The 25,888-nt window shown below is 33.9% G+C and overlaps 1 protein-coding gene across 1 annotated transcript in view; it reads left to right on the top strand.

Moving 5' to 3' along the window:
• LOC133178786 (uncharacterized) overlaps positions 1-25,888 on the top strand; it is a 51,084-nt gene that overhangs the window by 13,165 nt on the left and 12,031 nt on the right. The window contains exons 2-3 of the mRNA XM_061313483.1: positions 4,831-4,913; positions 20,384-20,624. Of these exons, the coding sequence (XP_061169467.1) occupies positions 4,831-4,913; positions 20,384-20,624 (324 nt within the window). The remainder of the gene's footprint in view (positions 1-4,830; positions 4,914-20,383; positions 20,625-25,888) is intronic.

The raw sequence follows: 25,888 nt of genomic DNA, 5'->3' as shown, positions 1-25,888 counted from the left end.
AGTTGGTTTGGTATGTTATTCAAAAATTGATTTAATCGTGTATGTTTACTTACAATAGTAACAACGCTCATATATTAAATACACATTTGCAATTGATACAGTATACCTCTTATAATGTGGTAAAAAAAAAAAAAAGACGCTGTCATAAAATACTTTTGACACATATGTGATCGTAAGTGACCTAGTCCGTCAAAACTTAATAGTTTTAACAAGATTGAATGCATACCATTGTGGCTTTCACTTTTCATCCAATTACTGTCACATTCATAATGTATCACTTAAATGATTATTGTCAAATGCGATTAGAAAAGTGAATTTTTTATGCACTATACACTTAAAACTGTTGAAAGTGACGTGGACCGGATCTACTAACACAAGATAATGATACGTCTAATAGATTACTGATTAACAAATATTCATATTGCATAAAATTTAATTATATATCTGAAATTTAAAGATAAAAGAAAAAAAACCCAGTAATTTATATCAGTAATTTACGTTCCATCGGATGCGTTCAATTTTTTATATTTACATTTGCTGTGTTTTTCTACTAAGCCAACTGTGAAATTGATTTGAAAGTCATTTTTGTGTATACTCACGCGTAGAAATATACCCGGTGAAACTCGTGCTAATGTGACGTCACAATGAGGCTACAGAGATGTAAATAAAAATGTAACGATATAGGACAGTAAGAAATTTAAATATTGAGTATATTACTGGTGCTTTTAAATTTGTAAAATGTAAATATAAGGAATGTTTTTAAGTTTAGTGTGAATTATTGGTGTGTAAATCACACAGACTTGCACGTAGGCATATTTTTCATGAAGCGCTAGCGCGCTTCATGAAATATGCCTACGTGACTGATACACTGATCAACGGAATAGCCCCCCCCCTCTCTCTCACACACACACACACACACACACACACGTGGGCACGCACGTTTCTAATTTGCAACAACTATGATTTGAATATCAACTTATTTTAAATGGCCGATGAAATCAATATAATTATGATGAAATCAGATCTAATGTGAGAATTTGCATATGTTTATTTTTCTTTTGTTTTCTTTTCTCTCCGTTTATTTTCTTCATACATAACTCTGTTGAAAATTATTCTCATCTGACTGATCAAAAAGTGTGTTAATACATCTTACCTTATTGCATTTTGCTTATTCTCGACGCAAAATGTAACAACGCAAAATGTAATAATCCAAACATAGTGTTATTATCACTTTTTGCGTTATTACATTTTGTGTTGATCTCGACACAAAATGTAATACCGGAAAATGTAATAATCCTAATTTTTTTTTTTTTTTTTTTTTTTTTTGGGGGGGGGGGGGGTTGCGTTATTATATTCTACGTTGATATCGACGCAAAATGTAATAACACAAAAAGCAAAATTCCGGGTTTATTACATTTTTCGTTGTTACATGTATTACATTCCGTGTTGTAACAGTGCGGAAACTTACCAAAGTTTTTGAGTCCTGGGTAACAGGAAAGATAACTCTAAAAATGAACTTTGTTTCAAAGATTTTGAATTTTTTTTCTAAGTCACAAAGTCTGATTTTAATTCATTTTTTTTTTTTGTAATTTAATTCAATATATGTTTCTTCTATGCTATCGGGAGTCTTCCTTTTTTTTTTTCTCCATGTATGTTAAAGAAAATGAGTTATATTTATTTTTTTATCGCTTTCATTAATTTCTTTAAAAAATATGATGACTAATAAAATAAGATTTTTGGTTCTTTTCTGACCTTAAGGAGGGATTCTTATCTGGTTTCTGACTAGATGAAATATTCGAAGTGTCATATATATTTACATGTAAGTAATTTAAAAAATCATATTTTTCTTTCCTCATCATTGTTGTACAACTTTAAATAGAAATGGTAAACTGAGTTTGAAATCTAGGAGGGACTATATTTTTGGCGGAATGACGGCGTATGAAAAAATCTCCTTTTCTGCTTCTCAAAATTACTACATAACAATGAATTTAATAAGAATTTTCAAGCAATCAAAGACTTCCAAAAAATTCAAATGTAAGCAAAATTAATAATAATGGACTGAGGTTTTAAAATACATCAAATAAATTTGATTTTACAAACAAACGACAATTTTATTAGCTTTAAAAAGCTTTCAATCTAAGTAAAGATTTGAGCAAAAAATCTGTAAAAAGTGTTTTTCTCCCTTAGTAAATGGAGAAACTTTTTGTTTTGTATCAATTTGTATCTTTATATGACTGCTTTATCATATGTAAAAATATGAAAAATTTAAATATACGAAGCTTATAAAATGACTAAAATATCCTAAAAATTTAAGAAAAATTTAGGAAATTTGGATTAGCCAGTATCTATTTTAGTTCAATTATGCATGTCAATTTGGTAGTATCGTCTGAAAGAACCTATATGCTAGTATTTTTTTACGCAAAAAAGAAAAAAAAAAAAACTTTTGAAGTAGAAGTAGACATCGCATGTTTGGAAACAGTGTTTTCTTTATTGTTAAAATGAAGGAAAAGATATGACATTGACCTGACCTTGGATCTAAAATAATACGGTCAAATTTAATCTTAATGATACCATCACTTAGTGATTATGTCTTCTTGATTCTATGAAAATTTCATCAATTTTTAAATACAAGAAATATGAGAAGAATCCCTCCTTAATGATATTAGCAAGGGAAAAAATGTTGTGCTACTTATAAAAAAAGGTGGGAAAAAGTCTTAAAACTGATGAAATTAAATTTAAAAAAAATTATATTTCAATTCCTTGCCAGTTTTTAATGGTTGATTTGCTTGTTAATGGTAATGCTCAGTAATATGAGAACATGATTTGGGTGTGTGTGGAGGACCCTTAAAACCTTTTTTGTTGCCTCATCTGGTCCGTCACATTTTCTTCCTTCCTGTTAGAGTATATTCGGTTTAACTGGAAGTTAAAATTTTTATTTTCCAATTCTGTATGAGAATTATTCTGTTTCAAAGTCATCAATGTTTAATTATATAAAATTTAACTAATTTGCTGTTTGCTAAACATTCACACTTTTTATTTCTTTTCTTCCGTAACATTTCAATTTTGAAGGATATCAGTACTGGGAGAGTCTGTTCACTACTATCGGACTGCCAAAGGTCAAGTTTTAGACTGCAAGAATAAAGGAATGACATCACAACAATGATATAAGTTTTAAGATATATATTCACTCCATATGTATTTTGAGCTTATTTTCGTCCCCTTGAATTTTATTTTTAACTTAACAGAACCCAAGCGCATAAACAACGTAAAATTTTGACATGCGTGATAAAGTCAGTTATAAAAGTGTTTTGTGCTGATAATAATTGCATGAGTGAAATAAGCGGAAAATCCCTTTCACAAAGGAAGTGTTTTAAGTAACTCTTAACTTGAAAAATTTAAAATTCAGTTGAATTTGTGTTTGTAGTACTTCAAGTATATTAAAAAAAACCTTAAGTTCATGAAGGTAAGACAAATATTATATAAATCAAAATTTTCTAAAACATTTAAAGTACCGTTTTTAAAACATATCATCAAAATGTTCTAATTTAAATAAGTTTATTTACTGCCTTTTTGTTTAGTGTTGGGAGTGTTGTTTGTAAGCCCTTCCTAATAAACTTCATGTAATTACACACAGCTACGTGACTGTTTCCATTTCAAAAACTTTTAAATACCAGGAGTTTATAAACAGATTACAAAAGAACGAAAGTTAAATGTTGAAATAAAATGTTAATTGGTACTTATACTTCCCATGCAATTAATATCTTAACAGATGGGCAGTTTTATGATGTGTTCAAAACTCGTTTGAAATTTCTTAGATACTATAGTACACTGTAACAAACATGTTATTGTGATGCATTTTTAAATCTTTTTGTGCTGTGTAATTTGCTTCTTTACTTTAATGACATTGAACTCATTTGAATTATCATCGAAGTAAACTTTCATATTTTACTGTACCTGCAATTGTTATATAAATTCGCCAAAACTGAAAGTTTCAAGGAATTCATATATATAACGAGTTTTTATCTTTTTTCAAGGTCAGTTTGTTTTAGTGATCATATTTTACTGATAATTCTACCAAAATTGACTCAATCTATCTTAATGCAATATCTTTTATGTGGGGAAAAAAGGTGTATTTTCCCCATATTCATAGGAATTCTTCGTCTAATTTGGATTGATAATAGAGCGATGGCGTTTAGAAGTACAGCAAGGAAATAACACATCTGTCAAAACAGTTCACATGCATATGAAATTTTTCCTGAATATTTTAAAAATCAAAGTTCTTCGGGAGAGGTTAGAAAATTCTCAGTTTCGTAAAGTAGAACTAGGGAATCAGAAATTCCTTAAAACGAAAACATGGTAGATTTCAATCAAATACTTATGACAGTTTACGATATATATCTTCTAATAATAAACATTCAGATTTGTTCATTGCACACAGAGCTGGATGGTTTCATATTACAGGTTCAAATTCTTACATAGAAATCGTAAAGAAGAAAATCCTACGAAATCTTAATACAGTAAGAGTTAAGACTTATCAAATATGCATGTAACCTGTACATGTGGTGAGGCAATGAAGATGTTCTAAATTTTGCTTCAAGATTTACCGCAATTAAAGATACAGGCCTTTCTTTTAGAGAACAAATCTATATCTTGTATGTGTTCAAAACATGAACTGGGTCTGTAATGTTTTTTTATTGGCATTCTATACATCGCATATATAATTCATCTTTCTTTGCGTTTTACATTCGATGCTTGTAATCTGATAACAACTTATGGAAAGCCTTCTGATTACATTTTTGATTTCAAAAAAATAAGGTGTTATTTTTATAGGAAAAGAATCAAAAGAGGACTCAAAGATGAAAGAAAAATGTGAATTGATATCGTATCTCCTAATATATTCAACACTTTTACAGGTAAGCACTCCCTCCACAACACACAAATAAAAAAAATATATATATAATTCAAAAATATATTCATATCCTTGGCCTTCAAACAAGGCGTAATCAATGAATGTTTTTTCCTCAGTTTTATTTTATTTTGCCTTGGACTACCCCTTAATTCAAACAGTCATTGTCTTACTTCGACTGAGGATATAATATAGTGTAAATTATTCATCATTATTTGTAACTTCCTTCGAGGTCATACTTGGATGGTCTCTTGAATCATATACTACTTTCCAGTACGCTTGAGAGGGATGCTCAAAATTAACATTTAAGATTTCCAGAATCAAAAAATAAAAATATATTGTTTGTTTTAGGCTCTGTGTATCTAAGTTCTCTTAACTTACTAGAAACAAGATGTGTTTGTGAAATGGCAGCTTATGCCGAAGGTTAAAGTTTCTCAAATGCAAGTCAAACTCCAAATTCAAGATCAAGAGATAAAAAAATAAATGTTGTTACTCAAATACGAGGGGTGATCAAAATGTTCGCGAACTAATTGAATAACTTCCTTAAAAGAAAGAAAATGAGGGTTCAGTGTTCATTGTTTTTTAAAGTAGTCCTCTCCGATTATAATGCACATCTGCCATTGTTCTGCCCATGCGCGAATCACGTGATTCAGGCGGTCACGTGACACGCTTCGTAGCGGTCTGTTCACAGAAGATAAGAGATTTTTCCTAGTCTTATATTTCTTACCATGCAAGTTATTTTTTAAAACAAGAACATTTCTTTCAGAAATCTCGGCAATAGGATGGCTTGATAAGGATATCCCTTCCAAAAGTTAGCATGGTGACCATCACATACCGAGCCCTCTGTCTCGGGGGCATCGTTTATCCAATGTGGAAAAAGTATGGGCGCCTTCTTTTTGTCATATCTGACATTTTTAAAGTTTAAAATAAACGATATTTTAGGGATTTGATAATCAATTTATTGTTCAGATAATCAACTATTTTTCTAATTGTAACTCGGCGATCTTTTCAAACAAATTGCTAAACTAAGGATACATCTTTTTACCGGCTTGCTTTCGCTGGGCAACAGAAAAAACCCCATTATTTTAAACCATCTCGCTGCCATCACTAAAACAATCAATTCAATTAATAATTGAACTCCTTGTAAGTCGTTTGTCTTCATAAACCGTGTACAAATTATCATATTCTACTGCAAAGGAATTTCCGAGATATATGTTAAACTTTACAGCCGTTCGTTGCTCGAGTACGACTGAGTCAACCATTTTTTTCACAAGTCACCTACATATTGACGTCATTTTCACAATGTGACGTCACAAACACGAAGCAAAACATTATGTAACATCTGCTATTTAAAGAGCATGTGTATGACTATATGTGTGCCAAATTTCATACTGATCTGAATTGTGGTTTTGTAAATATAGAGATAGTTCGCGAATTTTTGATCACCCCTCGTACAAGTCTTTTCTCAGGAAATATTACTGTGAAATACAAAATGCCCTAGCACCAATTTATGGAGAAATTTATTTTTTTTATTTTTTTTAATTTTTTTATTTATTTATTTATTTATTTATTTTTTTTTTTTTTGAAAATCAAATTAAACTCAAGGTCAAATTAGTCAAAATTAATGGCGCAAAAGGGAAGAACTTGTTGCCCTAGCACAAACCAATCAAATATTATGCCCAAGGTTTAATTTTCAAAAGGAGGTCAAACTTCAAGGCCAAGGACAATAGGTCACAATTGTTGGTATTCAAGTGAAGCCTCGTCACAAGAACATCAAATCCCTAGCACAAAACGTTCAAAAGTTATGACCAATGACTAAAGTTTTTTTGAAATGTACGTCACACTCCAAGGTCAACCCCAAAGGGTCATAAATTGGTCTTGTCACAAAGAATACGCATGTGATTTATGATAGCCCTAGCACCAACTGTCCAAAGTTATGACCAAAGGTTAATTTAAAAAAAAAATACGTCAAACTATGAGGTCAAAAATATTTATACCCATGGAAGCAGCTGCAATAATGTAGCCCTCTCCATTTTTTTTTTTAAATCCAATTTATTCATATGAGGGCTACAATTACACAGCATCTCCGTAATGGTGCAAATATATATATTTTTTTAGACACGGACGACCGCAGGCAAAATGACTTTGTTTTTGCATTCAAATAATTTCCAAAAAGATATTCATTCATTATCAACAACATAGCCCTTTATACGCAAAACCGTGTAAATTAAATCTGCGTGTTTACCAGTTGTTATCCTCAGCAGCCTTGACAGTTCTTGCATGTTGTACTAAGAACTTGCGCTTGAAATTTAGAATAACCTGATTAAGTAAATTTCGGTGTTGGTTAATGATTACGTTGTATGGTATCACTAAATATCGATAAAATAAAAGCATTCCATGTGATATTTTTCTTTTATACAGCGATATTTATGCTTACAATAAGGGAAATCTTAAATAGATCCGCTCCCTATACCTCAAATTCTCATTAGCTGTCCCAAAATAAAATCGATCAAGGTCAGTAAACATGGCGGATAAATTCAACTTGTGATATTGACATACACGAAAAATAACCAGTATATGGATTGTTCTGTATATATTTGGATAAATTCATGTCTTGCATAACATCATTTTATGAGTTCAGGTAAGAAATGATAATAAAATAGCCATATACTGATAATTTGAGCCGAAATCTGTGCGGGAGTGATTCACTCCCGCACTTGCACCATTACTTAGATCCTTAAAAAATTGGAGAGGGCTACATTATTGCAGCTACTAAGGAAGGGTCTTACCAAAAGAAATACAGATGTCAAGTATGAAAGCCCTAGTTCCAACTGTTCGAACGTTATGATCAAGGTTAAAGTTTGCTAAAATTTTGCAAAAGTGGTTCAAACTCAAAGGTGAATGTGAATGTCAAGTGGTCATATATGTTGGTACCCAAAGAATTGTCATCACAAGGAATACACATTTGAGGTATGAAAGCCATGGTTTATTCAAAAATTATGGACAAGGTTACACTGTTTCGCAGACAAACAAACAGACAGCCATGAGCTACATAATTGAATTTAAGACTCTGAAAAAAAAAAAAACAACAGAAAACAAGAAAATCAGTAGAAATGATTATGGGGAAGAATAATAAATATAATATCAGTCATGTTCTCCTTATTTTGCTATTTTTAGGTCACCTGAGTTTACTGAGGTAACCTATTGTTGTCTCTTTTCGTCCGTTGTCCGTCATGTGTTAACATTTGAACATTCTCAGCTTCTGCTCTGGAACCACTTTCAACTAATTTTGGCATATAGCATCTATGGTTGAAGGGGAACAAAAATTGTTAAATTCATGGCCCCTGTTCCCGAGGGACCTGAGGGGTAGGGCTAAAACCATAAAAAATAATGCAATTTTTAAAAATCTTTTTTTTTTCTCCTGGACATCAAACAGTCAAACTGCTGGCATGATTGTAATAAGCATTGAGTCCTCTACCAAAGTTGTGTAATTCATGGCCCCTGGGTCAGGAGTTCTGGTGCTAGGGCGGGACTCTGTTGAACATATAGTAAAAATGCATTATTTCTTTTTAAAATCCTCTCCTCTGCTCCTGGGTATTAAGGAAACAAATTAAATTCAAAGTTATGATGAGGAAGTTTACTTCTTGCAAATTTCTGAATTTCATGGTCCCTGGGTCAGGGTAATGGTTATTTTAGTAAAAATGCATTAATTCTTCAAAAAATCTTCTCCTCTGCTCTAGGGTATTAATGAAAATAACTAAATGCATTGTTATGATATGGAAGGATGCCTCTTCCAAAATTGTGAATTTCATGGCTCCTTAGTCAGGTGCTCTGGAGATAGGAAGGGGCTCTAATGGTTATATAGTGAAAATACATTAATTCTTTGAAAATCTTCTCCTCTGCATCTGGATATTAAGCTAATGAACTAAGTACATAATTATGGTGAGGAAGAGTGCTTCTTCCAAAATTGTGAATTTCATGGCTGCTTGGTCAGGGTTTGGGGAGTTAGGGTGGGGCACTAACGGTTATATAGTGAAAATGCGCTAATTCTTTGAAAATGTTCTCCGTTGCTCCTGGGTATCAAAGAAAAACTAAATGTATAGTTATGATGGGGACAGATGCTTCTTCCAAAATTAAAAATTTCATGGCCCCGGATCAGGGATTCTGGTGTTAGGGAGGGGCTGTAATGGTTATAAAGTGAAAATGCATTAATTCTTTGAAAAATCTCTCCTCTTCTTCTGGGTATTAAGGAAACAAACTAAATGCATACTTATAATAAGGAGGAGTGTCTCTTCAAAAATTGTGAACTTCATGGCCTCTTGATCAGTGCTTCCCCGGAGGGGGTTGGGTTATTTAATACATACTGAAAATAAAATAATGTTTCATGGCCCCTGAGACAGGGGTTCTGGTATTTGGACAGGGCTCTATTGAGTAAACAGCAGAAATGCATTTAATACTTTGAAAATCTTCTCCTCTGCCCCAGAGTATTAAGCAAAAGACTAAATGCAAACATAAAAATGTAAATGATTAAATTCAAAATAAGTAAATGTGCCTTTTCTCTGTTCCTGGGTATCTAGGAGGTAGAGTACAGAATTGTAATAAGTGAAGCAAATGAGAGTTACTTATATATATATATATATATATATAATATATATATATATATATATATATATATATATATATATATATATATATATATATATATATATATATATATATATATATATATATATAATTCTTTCTTGTATATATATATATATATATATATAAAGCACTAAAAACCAACAACACTGTATATCCTTAGTGTCAGATCTACTAAGTAGATACAAGGTCACGGATGGAAATTTATATAAAGCACTAAAAATGACCAACGACATGAACAATAATAATTGTCAAATTTTCGGGATGATCTGTCCCTTCCTCAGGACAAAGAAAAAAGTTAAGAAGTCATAAAAACAAAAGAAATAGAGAAACAAAAACAACTAGCACTACTACTAAACTACCAAACACTAAATATTTACAGTATTACATGTTTAATTTGAAGTATATAAACATTTGTGAACAAAGAAATCCGGAGCGCTATGAATTGCATCCGGTCTATCGGGTGTACTCTGGGTAAGTGCGAGTTACATAATTGGACGAATTAATTATTGCTAATTAATTACGACCAAGCAGTAAATCGTACATTGTCTTATTCTCTCAAAATAGCGTAACTTTACATGATAAAAAGAAATTAAAGATAATATGGAAGGGTAATTTTAAAATATGAATTTGGATATATTATAAATTTGGAAATCTGATAAAATAAATAAACAAAAATGTAAGCTGTAAATATTTGGTAGGTTGTTCCAGAATTGCTAATGCGAATTAACGGTAAAGTTTACACTATATAGAGAGAATGAACTTGTTTGTTACAATCCGGGATTGGGTCTAGTTTATGTTCATCCTGGTGAAGTCTAAGCTTGTTAATACCTTAAGGGCGGAATGACTTCAGCCTGTTCATCCAGAACTGTTCCTTGCCTTTTCTCTGAGCGTCTGTCCATCTTGGATTATGGTCAGTAACCACTACTGTCATGTCCTCCCATTTGTGACCTTCAAGGTTGAAATGTTCCCCAACGGGTTCATTGAGTTTTTTGGTCCTAATGGTAGAACGGTGATTATTGACTCTCCTGCGGAGATCTCCTGTTTCACCAACATACTGTTTGGAGCAAACTTTGCAACTGATGAGATAAATGCAGTTGTCTCACTACTGGACGAAAAATGTGCTGAGAATCCCAAATTTTACTGATAATGTTTGATAATTACTGATACGGTGCTGTTCTTGCTGATAAATACTGATATTTACTGTTATTATTACTGTCGTTGCTGATAATTTTAGTTGTTTCTGATAAATACTGATAATTACTGTCGTCTTTACTGTGGAGTCTGATAAATACTGATAAATACTGTTGATGTGCTGTCGATGCTGAGATTTACTGATAATTACTGTGGTCTTTGTTCTTAAGCTGGGAAGGGCTAAAGAAGAACTGAGGGCTGTAAAAACCTTCAATTATTTCTTTCTTTTAATTATAAATTATCATTACGACATTTTCATATTTCTTTAAATGTTCTGCTAGTGACAAAAATTACGCTGATCTCATTTACTTCAATACGGTTGTGAAAATGTTGACAATAAATAAATGAAACATTCCGCGTATATTTAGCATATGTTTTCTACCAATCTATGAAAATAGTATAATTTATCTGTAAGCAAGATAGATGGAATTTTAATAATGTACTGTAAACAAAAAGAAAATAAGGCTATCGTTTAAAAAGATTCATCGCCGCCATCTGCCGACTCCAAGATATTTGGGTAAGGAGGTCGGGGATGTTTTGTTTTGTTTTGTTTTTGTTTTGTTTCTTTTTTTTTTTTTTTTTTTTTTTTTTGTTTTTTGTTTTTTTTAATAATAATAAGAAATAGTTCTTAATGGGTGGAAAAAAATTCGGGATAAAAAATATTTCCTGCAGGTTAGAAAAGTTTGATTCGCACGGTTTCATTCCGTCAACTGGTCAAGAGAGGACGACATTTTCTTTTTAAAGATGACCTTTCATATAGCTCTCTCTTTTTTTCTTTTTCAAAGACATTTTTTTTCATTTTTAAATGTTCGGTTTTCTGGTCTCTGTCAAGATATTTGAAAATTTGTTCGAAAATTAGAATTTTTTTGCATTTTTAAATTTAATAAAGAGATGAAAATAGAGATGAATATGTTCAATCTGGAGGCACAGATTATTAATTAATTTATTTATTTATTTAATATTAATTTATTTATTTATTTATTCATTTATTTATTCATTCATTTGAACGTAATACAGGCATTCTAGATTCTTCCAGAATATCTCTTCTACATCTACATGTACACGATACATACATGTGCAACCGGCAGATTGGGGGCTGATTAAAAATAAGTGCATGGTCAGAATCCCAAGTGTCAGAGCGAAGGTACACATGTGTTTATGTTATTTTGACGGTGGTCTCTTAAAATTTCATGACACGAAACATTTTTATTCAATAAGTTTTAAAATCTCATTAATTTAATTTTTTTGGAATGTGAAATAAGAAATGAGACCTAATATAATATGTTTACTTAGTAAAGTACATGTATATGATCAAATTGATCGATTTTAATCTATTGTGGTCAAAATTTGCATAGAATAAATTGATCTTCATTGATCAAAAATCGAAGATCAGTCTGATTTGGCTGTATTGTGTACAAGTCTTCCGCCCCGGGGTAGAACGGGGTAAAACTTGTATATTCCATGTAAATTGTAGGGGTCAGCGTAACAATGGGCACTAATTACCTATTGTTCCTCGTCTGCGGCCACCGGTGTACATAATAAACAAACTACCTACACTGTACATGTACTTTCTTCTTTGAGCAGGAAAATCTTTACGGTCGCACGGAAAAAAAAAATTATCCTGTAATATTCAATTTCTTGACGAATAAAATTGAAAATTGAAAAAAAGAAAACTATTTAGCAAAATAGGACAATGCAGTACTAAGATAAAAAAAAAAGAAAGAAATGAAGTTATATACGTTTACTTTGTACAGACTTAATATTCAATAATTATTTTATTTCACATAAATCTATCTTTGCTCAGTATTTAATCTTATTTGTGAGTTTTATGCACATTTCTTGACATGCTTGAGATAAATTTAAAAGAAAATCCCGGGGAGGGGGCTACATGTATTTTCAATTCTGAATCTCGGTTAACGATGGTTTGGGGCCCGTGAAACGGAGACGAGAAATTGATACGGAGCATTTGACTTCATCTTATAATTAAAACATTATGCAATATATATATATATATATATATATATATATATATATATATATATATATATATATATATATATATATATATATATATATATATAATAGATGGTTTAGTGAAAGCAATTATTGAAATTATTTTAGCACTAACTGTTCACAATTCAGAAACAAGGAATTAAACTCCACATCGCTCAGATTCCGTGAAGGATCTTTTATGAATTTTGAATGACAGTAACATGACGTTGTTTATCGCACTCATGAATAAATGTTATAGTTCTGAGTTTGGTATCGTTCACTGATTCTCTAAAATAATTTTATTCATGTATATAAAAAATATGCAATAAGATATTAAAACATGTATGACTTATTAAACATAAAACTAAAGAATCAACCTTGCGCATATCAGTTTTAAGTTAACAGTATCCCCCCCCCACCCCTTTTTGTGCTACAATAAAGCATTATCAAGTCGGTAAGCGCCCAGCCTGTACGTTCGTTTATACAAAGGTCTCCGACAAGGAGAAAATGGAATAAAAAACATTATAATCTCTGTACAAAACAATTTCTAATTTTATAAAATTCATGTCGCACGATACACAGAATGTACTAATGATTGACCCGATTCTCAAAACGAAAGTAGAACTTTTACACGTGGTTGACATGTGTGTTCCAGAACAGCAATTTAGCTAGACGGCATTAATGGACGGAAGTAACTTCAAGTTTTGTTTTATTTTATTTTGTTTTTTTTTAACTGACTGACCGCGTATAACATGTATAAGCAGTTATTTATTGATCTCCCTGATACTGGCGTATGTCCATAGACCTAACGCAGATTTATGTACTATTATCAAAGAATTAAAGAAAGACTGTAATTCATTGATTGAAAATCACACTGCATAATATTTATAGTGTACGGATGGCTTAACAAATAAAATAAAAAAAAAAACGTAAGATAGAAAGCGTCGATACCACACAATGATATCAAATTCGCATCCAGGACATAATCAGAGAACTACAGCGCACTGGCTATATGTATATAAAAGAGATTATTCTACAAATTAAAGATGTTTTATTTTTATTATCTAAACCTGTCACATTCTTCAATAAAAGGACAAAGTGTACACAACATAAAATCAGAATAGATTTTTTTGTGAGATATATTTAATACTGGCCAAAGTGTCTTCTTAAAATGAGAGTTGTATGTAAATCGGGTGGGGGGGGGGGGTCTCAGCTTATTGAGCCCATACATGTTCAGTTCTCCACACGAAAAAATAAATTGACAATAACAACCATTGACTATATTAAAGATGCCCTCTAAAAGCTTTTGATGACAGTACAAATACAGGTGGAAAAATATGAGATGGGATTTTTTTTTAACGTTTAAAAATAAAAACTTTTCCGAAATGAAAAGGTAAAGAAAAACACAAACATTTATGATCTAATTTGAACATTATGATGTAAAAATGATTATAATAAAATTAATACATGAAATATGAAAACAAATAAAATGTGACTTTTTTTCTAGAATAATTTTTTTTTGTTAGAATACTGTAATGATTTTGTTGATAAAATACTTTCTTTAAAACAAATAATCATTTCTTAGGCTATTTTAGTTCCTTCCCTGATTAAAAACAATGACCACAGTAATTATCAGTAAATCTCAGCATCGACAGCACATCAACAGTATATATCAGTATTTATCAGACTCCACAGTAAAGACGACAGTAATTATTAGTATTTATCAGAAACAACTAAAACAGTAATAATAACAGTAAATATCAGTATTTATCAGCAAGAACAGCACCGTATCAGTAATTATCAAACATTATCAGTAAAATTTGGGATTCTCAGCACTCTTTTCGTCCAGTAGTGTCTGTTTGACAGGACAAATTCCCTAGTATTTTGAAGCTGCGGTCTGTAACGGGGCTGTTAAAGCTGTCTGTGTCAGAGCTGTGCTTACAGAGAAGACATCTTCTGATAGAGCAAGTTTTAAAGCCCCCGTTAGGTAATGGATTGTCCAATCTGGTTCTTACTACCATGTCCTTTAGGTTCCTCGGGCGTCTGTATGCAGCCAATGGGGGCTCCCTAAAGACCTCTGCCATTCGTTTATTTGAGTGGAGAATTGGCAGGTTCTTTTGAAGGATACCGCTGAGGTTCTTAAGGACGGGATGGTATGTGGTTACCAGAGGGACCCTGCCGCTATTGTCTTTTTCCTTGTAGCGTAATAGGTTTTGCCTGTCATGTCCCGCCATCTCATCAATAGCAGTTTGTACGGTGCGGGCATTGTAGCCTCTCTTGCATAAGTGGGACTTCAGGAGACCGCTTTGTTCCTGATATAAGGCAGGGGATGAACAGATGCGCCGAATTCTGGTGGCTAGACCCACAGACACATCCTTAAATGTGTGTGGGGGATGACAGCTAGTTGGCATAAGATGCAGATGGGAATCTCTGGGTTTCGTGTGGAGACTGAACTCGATTTCACCATCAGTCAGGGTAGATGTAGTATCTAGGAATATGTTTTTCGAATTAGATACGTCTACTGTAAATTTGATAGACTGATGAAAGGTGTTGGCAAACGAAATGAATGCCTCGAGGCTCTCGCGACATTCCACCCACTTCATCTCTATATCGTCAATGAAACGCAACCAGCTAAGGGGCCTAAATGGTGCTTGAAGTAGCAAGTTGCGTTCAAGTCTGCCCATGAAAATATTGGCATAAGATGGTGCCATTTTCGTACCCATAGCATTGCCATTAACCTGCAGGTAATGTTCTCCATTAAACATGAAGTTGTTATACTTGAGAACATGTTCAAGGAGCTAGGCAAGGGACTCGGTAGAAGGAATTTGTATGGATCTACTATCCCAGACTTCTCTACAGGCTTCGATACCCTCATGGTGCGGAATATTGGTGTACAAAGATGTGACGTACATAGTCACGAGAAGGGTATGATCTGGAAGGCCAGTAGAGGGCGTCTTGTTAATGTAGTCCGTGGTGTCCTTGAGATAGGATGGTAAATTCTCTACGTGTGGACGGAGATGTAAATCAATGTATTCAGAAATTTTCTCCGTGGGGTGTCCAATTGCGCCAACTATACGGCGGCCTGGCATACCTTCTTTGTGTATCTTAGGAAGCAGATAAAATTGTCCTGGTCTACAGTCAATAGGATTGAGTGTCTCATAGACGTTGATACCAATCTCGTTTTTCTCAAACATTTCGTCAAGAGTTTTGGTGATGGCGGTGAAGAATTCTTTAGTAGGGTCAGAGTCCAGTTTCTTATAGAAACGTTCGTCTGAGAGTTGTCTATGGGCCTCCGCCATGTACGTCTCTTTAGCAAGTACTACTACTGCCTTTTTCTGCTTTCTTGATTACTATGTCACTATCGTCCGTCCTTGGCGATTGTCGTTAAGCGCTTGAAGCGTGTTCTAAACAGTTGATGTCACTCTGTCTTTCTTGGGATATCCACAAGTTAGGACAATTTGAGAGTGATATCACGTCTTTAGAATCATCCCTCACTGATAGCATGTCCCAAGCTGATCTTGATGAAGCCCATAATATTATTGACACCTATAATATGGCCCTAACAAATGAATTCAACGAGACTCAAAGGAAGAAATTTCTCCGAGACAGTGTTCCACAGACCAGGAAAAACCGGTCAGAGGTCCGAGTTAACAAAACACATAAACCCCGCTCGAGACGCTTCAAGTGCTTAACGACAATCGCGAAGGACGGACCCTCAGAAACTCCTGACGTCTGCCCAGTGCTCAATAAATCTAGTGTTCCTCTCTCCGAATCGGAGACCTCACTTCTTTCCAAGGGGCGGAATTTCTGTCCCACGCCACATGAGGTCGACGAAAAACAAGTCAGAGAGGACACCCGAGCATTCTTTCGGAGTCTTCGGTTGAAGGAGCACTTTTCTAGAAAAAACTCCGAAGTTGACTCATATGACTCTTCTCAGCCACAATTGCACGACCTAGAGGAACACAAACTCTATCGGCCCAAAAGTGACTGGGAACCTGCACCGGGCAAATGCGGAGCCCTTGAGTCGTATATTGACGCCGTTGAGTCAGACATAGAAAAACTCCTTTCAATGCCAGACAAGGCTCCGACAATTTGAGTAAGGAAGAGAGATCCGCCTTATTATCATTAAAGAATCGGGATGACATAGTAATCAAGAAAGCAGAAAAAGGCTCTACAGTAGTAGTACTTGCTAAAGAGACGTACATGGCGGAGGCCCATAGACAACTCTCAGACGAACGTTTCTATAAGAAACTGGACTCTGACCCTACTAAAGAATTCTTCACCGCCATCACCAAAACTCTTGACGAAATGTTTGAGAAAAACGAGATTGGTATCAACGTCTATGAGACACTCAATCCTATTGACTGTAGACCAGGACAATTTTATCTGCTTCCTAAGATACACAAAGAAGGTATGCCAGGCCGCCGTATAGTTGGCGCAATTGGACACCCCACGGAGAAAATTTCTGAATACATTGATTTACATCTCCGTCCACACGTAGAGAATTTACCATCCTATCTCAAGGACACCACGGACTACATTAACAAGACGCCCTCTACTGGCCTTCCAGATCATACCCTTCTCGTGACTATGTACGTCACATCTTTGTACACCAATATTCCGCACGATGAGGGTATCGAAGCCTGTAGAGAAGTCTGGGATAGTAGATCCATACAAATTCCTTCTACCGAGTCCCTTGCCTAGCTCCTTGAACATGTTCTCAAGTATAACAACTTCATGTTTAATGGAGAACATTACCTGCAGGTTAATGGCAATGCTATGGGTACGAAAATGGCACCATCTTATGCCAATATTTTCATGGGCAGACTTGAACGCAACTTGCTACTTCAAGCACCATTTAGGCCCCTTAGCTGGTTGCGTTTCATTGACGATATAGAGATGAAGTGGGTGGAATGTCGCGAGAGCCTCGAGGCATTCATTTCGTTTGCCAACACCTTTCATCAGTCTATCAAATTTACAGTAGACGTATCTAATTCGAAAAACATATTCCTAGATACTACATCTACCCTGACTGATGGTGAAATCGAGTTCAGTCTCCATACGAAACCCAGAGATTCCCATCTACATCTTATGCCAACTAGCTGTCATCCCCCACACACATTTAAGGATGTGTCTGTGGGTCTAGCCACCAGAATTCGGCGCATCTGTTCATCCCCTGCCTTATATCAGGAACAAAGCGGTCTCCTGAAGTCCCACTTATGCAAGAGAGGCTACAATGCCCGCACCGTACAAACTGCTATTGATGAGATGGCGGGACATGACAGGCAAAACCTATTACGCTACAAGGAAAAAGACAATAGCGGCAGGGTCCCTCTGGTAACCACATACCATCCCGTCCTTAAGAACCTCAGCGGTATCCTTCAAAAGAACCTGCCAATTCTCCACTCAAATAAACGAATGGCAGAGGTCTTTAGGGAGCCCCCATTGGCTGCATACAGACGCCCGAGGAACCTAAAGGACATGGTAGTAAGAACCAGATTGGACAATCCATTACCTAACGGGGGCTTTAAAACTTGCTCTATCAGAAGATGTCTTCTCTGTAAGCACAGCTCTGACACAGACAGCTTTAACAGCCCCGTTACAGACCGCAGCTACAAAATACTAGGGAATTTGTCCTGTCAAACAGACAACTGCATTTATTTCATCAGTTGCAAAGTTTGCTCCAAACAGTATGTTGGTGAAACAGGAGATCTCCGCAGGAGAGTCAATAATCACCGTTCTACCATTAGGACCAAAAAACTCAATGAACCCGTTGGGGAACATTTCAACCTTGAAGGTCACAAATGGGAGGACATGACAGTAGTGGTTATTGACCATAATCCAAGATGGACAGACGCTCAGAGAAAAGGCAAGGAAAAGTTCTGGATGCACAGGCTGAAGTCATTCCGCCCTAATGGTATTAACAATCTTAATGACTTCACCAGGATGAACGTGAACTAGACCCAATCCCGGATTGTAACAAACAAGTTCATTCTCTCTATATAGTGTAAACTTTACCGTTAATTCGCATTAGCAATTCTGGAACAACCTACCAAATATTTACAGCTTACATTTTTGTTTATTTCTTGTATCAGATTTCCAAATTTATAATATATCCAAATTCATATTTTAAAATTGCCCTTCCATATTATCTTTAATTTCTTTTATCATGTAAAGTTACGCTATTTTGAGAGAATAACACAATGTACGATTTACTGCTTGGTCGTTATTAATTAGCGATAATAAATTCGTTCAATTATGTAAGTCGCACTTACCCAGAGTACACCCGATAGACCGGATGCAATTCATAGCGCTCCGGATTTCTTTGTTCACAACTGTTTATAAACTTCAAATTAAACATGTAATACTGTAAATATTTAGTGTTTGGTAGTTTAGTAGTAGTGCTAGTTGTTTTTGTTTCTCTATTTCTTTTGTTTTTATGACTTCTTAACTTTTTTCTTTGTCCTGAGGAAGGGACAGGTCGTCCCGAAAATTTGACAATTATTATTGTTCGTGTCGTTGGTCATTTTTAGTGTTATATATATATATATATATATATATATATATATATATATATATATATATATATATATATATATATATATATAGAAACAGAATAAAAATGAATGTATGTTTTAAACGAGCTAGGCATGCTCAAAGACGAATTTTGCTTTGCAAGCGATATAAAGGATTGACAAAAGATTTTTTATGTACCAAAGGGCTAGTTGTACTTAATATGTGTACACTGGGGTGTCCTGTTTGATGATAGAAAACGTTATGTTCAGGTGAATTCGTGGAAATAGGAGTTTAGATTGCTAGAGTCTGCTTGAAGTTGCTAATGCTGGTAACAAGTATTACCATATTGGCCAAGAGGCAAGTGTTGGTACCAAGTGGCAAGCAGCTAACTTGTTTGTGAAGCCAAGAGGCACCACATCGAGTAAATATACAGGCATTAGAGATTTCTCTCTGTGTACTTAATTGTAGCACTAGGCAAGTGACAAAAACAATATCTGTATATATTGAATACCTTACACGCTAGCAAGTGTCCGTTGTATTTGTATGTTTTGCGTTCATAATCATCCCTGTAAGACTTGGGAAAACAAAATACGATCCCAAAGAGATCACTCGGGTCTCATTTGTTACAATAAGTAAGGGTGATTTTACCAGATTTTTGAAATTCTTTGGCAAAATAGCTTCAATTTTCAGTTATTTTTTAAAATATTTCTATGGATCCTTTACAGTGCTGTATTATACTCAGGTGACTGTTAAGGTCCTTGGGCCTCTTGTTGATAACAAGATGGAAGTTCCTAGGTGAGCAGACTATAATTAGTAAACATTTTGTTTGAAACGTTTTGAAATATGTCGTGCATTGGAATCTTTGATGTGGGAAAGGGAAGAAGGAAAAGAACTCTGAATGAGAATATATTGAATGCATTGTTTTAACTTCTTGCGTGTGTCAAATGTCGGATCGATTCTGACAACGTATGTCTTCATCTTTGATTATTTTTGGTATTTAATATCTTAGAATACTGAGTATATAGTCGCATGATTCTTAAATGTTTTTGGACTGAACAACATTTCCTTATTTATTGTATACGTGTGGTTATCTGAGATCCTTTTTCATTAATTTAAATCATGCTTAATGTTTAGGTTACAATTTTGTCAGCTAATAATGTAGTTGATTCTGAGTACTGTGGATTTTCCAAATCAACACAAAAAGCAGTAAAATCATGCCCTAAGAATAAAGCATCATGGAGTAAAGCTGCAATTAAGCTGGGCTGTTCGAACCATAAAGACAAATGTGGCGGAAATTTGAAATATCACTGCGTTATTAATCCTTGGCAAAATGAAACGGTGGAAGTTTGTGCTCCTGCAACAAGTATTCGTTCAGGTAACGTTTAATTCTTGACATGTGTTAAAATCTCAAACACTTAATACAGAATTTTCTTTGTGCTTATGATTGCATGAACGGGTTCATAACGTCATATTACAAATTAAGATGTGCGTTATTTCCGAAAGCTTAATGTTCTTATCTTTTTTCAAAACTATTTTCTTTACCCTTTTTACATCTTTTCTGGCCCAGTGGTTCTTGAGAAGAAGAATTTTGAATGACCTTTTCCAACTTTTATTATTTCATAATTATCTCCCGTTGAAAGGGGTTGTGGCACTTCCGTAGAACAAATTTTAATTCCCTTTACCAATTGATATTGACTGCGCCAAGTTTGGATAAAATGGACCAGAGTTTTTGGAGAAGATGAAAATGTGATAAGTTTACAACAATGACAACAGACTACATAAAAATTGTTGTTCAGAAAAGCTCAATTTTTATTATTTCTTAATTATCTCCTGTTGAAAGGGGTTGTGGCACTTCCTTAGAACAAATTTTAATTCCCTTTTCCAATTGATACTGACTGCGCCAAGTTTGGTTGAATTGGTCAAGAGTTTTTTGGAGAAGATGAAAACTTGATAAGTTTACAACAATGACAACAGACTACATACAATTTTTTGTTCAGAAAAGCTCACTTGAGCCTTTGGCTCAGTTGAGCTAAAAAGGTACTGACCAGCTATTTAAAGAAATAAATAAATGAATAATAGTACACAAATTATGGTTTGAATTTCGCATGTGAGTTAAGGCTAGGTATAGGCGTTTCTATGCAAATGAGCTAATAAAAATGCATAAGAGTTATATTTATTTTTCAGAGAAAGTTTTGATTTATTTCCTTATGCATTCTTAGTACCCACGATATGTTATAGCCAGTACACATTATGACGTCATATTATGACGTCACTGATCTAACCTACTGAGGTAATAAATCACATCAACAAAATAGCTTCGGTGCAAGGGATTACCCTATTTATTTTTATGTAAAAATTGTATAAGAAATTGGAGAATATTCTATAGATTAATAAAACTGCTGCACAAATCCTTGGCATTTTCTCATTTGATCGGAATTTGAAGAAACTTATACCGGACGGTACATTTTTACCCTTATTCAACTAAAAACATTACGAATAGAAATTATACAACTGAGCTGTTGATATTTGTGCAGCAATACCAGCGAACTTTGGAATATATTGCTTCTTAATACACCTTGTTTCAGTTAAATAAAATAGAGCATGCCCTTGCGTCGAAGCATTTTTTTTTTATTTCCATTATAATCTTGTGTAGTAAAGAACAATGACGTCATACATGTAGATTGACGTCATAATGTGTACTGGCTATCTCAGGTCGTGGTTTCCAAGTATGTGTTAGACAATAAGTTTAAACTTTCTCTGTATAATAGATATAGTCCTTAGGCATTTTAATTAGTTTATTTGCATACAAATGCCTAAACCTAGCCTTAACCCACCTGCGTTAAAATATTGCAACAGAATGTTTTGGTACTCGCATTCAGGTTGTATGATTTTTACAAGCAGAAAGAGGAAGTGTTAAGGGTTTATTATTTAAAATCAGCAATACGAAAAATACTATTGCTGTCTTTCAAGTAAATCTTTCTGATCATTCAAGGTAACACTTTTGGGGCCAAAGCTACATTATACATATATCACATGGCCTCGAGGGTGCTAAAATGTTTGCCCCAAGGTTACAGGAAATTCTTGGAGTGTAATGAATAACATTCCAGGACTTTCCTGTCACCGAGAGGCAAACATTCTGGTATAGTCACCAAAGAAACCATGTGGTATATGTTATAAAACATTTTTAAAATTTAAAAATCGTCTTAACTGTTTAAGTATAGACAATTAATCCAAAATGTTTTCATGACGTTAAGAATTACGCTCCGTTGTTTACGTTCGCTTAACAAGCGACGTCATTAAATCTCAACCCCGAGCTACAAATGCGTAACACAAAACACGTGAAAGTGATCGAGAGGGTGTTATAACTCACTGCTTCCGGCGTGTGACAATAAACATATATCACATGGCTTCGAGGGTGACATACAAGAATGTTTGCCCCAAGGCGACAGGAAAGTGCTGGAGTGTTATGTCACCCGATGCTGAAGGTAGAGGGTGACATAACACTCCAGGCCTTTCCTGTCACCGATGGGCAAACATTCTGGTTTAGTCACCCGAGAAGCCATGTGGTTTAGTCCCCCGAGAAGCCATGTGGTATATGTTATATAACATTTTTAAAATAAAAAAAAATCGTCTTAAATTGTTTAAATTTAGACAAATAATCCAAAAATGCTTTTATGACGTTATGAATTACGCTCTGTCGTTTACGTTTGCTTAGCAACCGATGTCTTTAAATCTTGAACCCGAGCTACAAATGCGTAACATGAAAACACGTGAAAATGATCGAGAGGGTGTTATAACTGTTTCCGTCGGGTGATATAACTGTTTCCGGCGTGTGACATAACTGTTTCTAGTGTGATTCAGCATTAATCAGAGTTTATAGTGAAATGAAATATATGGAGATAACAAACAGTATTCAAACTCAAAAGTTCATTAAACAATACAAAATAGGAGCAGAGCAAATACGGACCTCCAAACATTAGAGGTGGGATCAGAAGCCATGGAGGAGTGAGCATCCCCTGCCGAGCGGTCACATCCGCCCTGTGCTCCTTGTCATGATTGGGAAATAACGGAAAAATCCGTCGTGTGTAATTCAGTGTGTAAATAATAGCCTAACAATTAGTATGAAAAACGTCAGTCAGCATTTGACTCAATGATAAATTGTATTTGCTGACAAGGTCACTGTATCGACCATAGAACGTACGAAACGATGACTTTAAACGAGACAGCTGATATTCTTGTTTCGTCAACTTTTTTGTCAATAATTTACCTCGTTTTAGAAATTGTACATACGTAGAGTATGCTCTTGCGTATCGAATCAACTGAGAGATATATACCACTTATGCAGGTGATGAAGGTATATTGCTGCATAAGTAGGGGAAGTTGACGATTGAAAAGTTAAAGTCATCACGTTTATCATAAAGCTTGGTTGTTAGATTACCATTAAAGTCTTTTTCAATTAAAATATCCAAATATGTAACAGATGTGTCAGACTCTGTGGTATCTTTTATCTCAAGCTCACCGGTATATATCGTATCGACATAAGAATGGAAATAGCTATTGTTTATTGACAATACGTCCTCAATATATCTAAATGTCGAGTTGAAGGCCACAGCAAGTGTTTTCTTCTTTTCACGTTTAAGAATTTGGACAAATTCTGCTTCATATTGTAACCAAGCGGAGATGGAAAACGCAGGTTCAGTTTATAAATTTATTAGGAAAAGAAAAAGCAATGGCAGATCTACAAATACAAAAAAAAAACAAACATATATACCATATCATAATACACACAGACTCTGAGACAAAATACTTTTATTTCCTATTAACTTCAAAAATAAGAAAATTTAAGTGTACTAAGCCCAAAACGTCATTTTCATAGTTTAAAATACCCTTCTTTCAAAAATATGAAAAATACTTGAGCTTATAACTTGGACTTAATAAATCAAATACAAAAAAATTAATAGATTAAGAAAATTACCTTTCAAGTGGTGACAACGGGCAGCTGGTAATAGGTAAATTAAATTTCCCGCACTGACAGGGATGGGCCCATGCGTCAGTATATATAGCAGAAAAACCGGTTATACAAGGGGGTACAAATTTATTGGCCAATGAGATTTTGTGAGTAGAATTCATGAATGGAGACTACTACCAAATATGGCATAAAGTAAATTATGGCTCAGTAAGTTATTCAATAAAGATAAAAAATTATTTTAAATAAATATGACTCTGCCACAATATGAATACAAAAAAGTCTGCTAATAACGGGGCGCAATTGGTACCCATGGGAATTCCAATAGATTGTTGGAAGACCTCGTCTCCAAAAACCACATAGATATTGTCAATCAGAAACTCAAGCATCTTTTTAATGTCAACTTCAGAGTACTTGTATGTACAATCAGAATGTTTTTTTAGCAAAATAATTTTGCAAATGACCAATGACAAGGTAAGTAAATTGATGAGTTCCAGTTTTATTGAAAAAGCAGCGGTCAATGATATCAAAAAGCCTTGACTTTAATTTATCGTGGGGAATGGTTTTGTATAAAGTTGAAAAGTCGTAACTTTTTAAGCTGTTGATTCTGGTAAAATCTTGTGATTTCAAATTTTCCAAAAGTTCCTTGGAATTTTTAAGTATCCACATCTGATTTGCACCACTTCTCGAATATATTGTTGCGCAGTACTCTCACTACTGGACGAAAAAAGTGCTGAAAATCCCAAATTTTACTGATAATGTTTGATAATTACTGATACGGTGCTGTTCTTGCTGATGAATACTGATATTTACTGTTATTATTACTGTCGTTGCTGATAATTTTAGTTGTTTCTGATAAATACTGATAATTACTGTCGTCTTTACTGTGGAGTCTGATAAATACTGTTGATGTGCTGTCGATGCTGAGATTTACTGATAATTACTGTGGTCATTGTTTTTAATCAGGGAAGGAACTAAAATAGCCTAAGATATGATTATTTGTTTTAAAGAAAGTATTTTATCAACAAAATCATTACAGTATTCTAACAAAAAAAAATTATTCTAGAAAAAAAAGTCACATTTTATTTGTTTTCATATTTCATGTATTAATTTTATTATAATCATTTTTACATCATAATGTTAAAATTAAATCATAAATGGTTGTGTTTTTCTTTACCTTTATATTTCTCCTTTCACAAAGTTTTCAATATCATTGTGTTGTTATTGCAGTGGTTTTTCTCCCCAAGTACTTTTTAAAACAAGTTTTTATTTTTAAAGGTTAAAAAAAATCCCATCTCATATTTTTTCCACGTGTATTTGTATTGTCATCAAAAGCTTTTAGAGGGCATCTTTAATATAGTCAATGGTTGTTATCGTCAATTTATTTTTTCGTGTGGAGAACTGAACATGTATGAGCTCTATAAATTGAGAACTCCCCCCCCCCCTCTATTTACATACAACTCTCATTTTAAGAAGACACTTTAGCCAGTATTAATATATATCACAAAAAAAATCATTCTGATTTTATGTTGTGTACACTTTGTCCTTTTATTGAAGAATGTGACAGGTGTAAATAATGAAAATAAAACATCTTTAATTTGTAGAATAATCTCTTTTATATACATGCATATAGCCAGTGCGCTCTAGTTCTTTGATTATGTCCTGGATGCGAA

Source organism: Saccostrea echinata, unplaced genomic scaffold (assembly GCF_033153115.1).
Source record: "Saccostrea echinata isolate AGI-Se365-2 ecotype Australia unplaced genomic scaffold, CSIRO_AGI_Sech_v1 ptg000003l, whole genome shotgun sequence".
In the NCBI taxonomy this organism is placed as follows: domain Eukaryota; kingdom Metazoa; phylum Mollusca; class Bivalvia; order Ostreida; family Ostreidae; genus Saccostrea; species Saccostrea echinata.
Note: the sequence above shows the minus strand (reverse complement) of the source record. Positions and strands in the feature narration are given on the sequence as shown.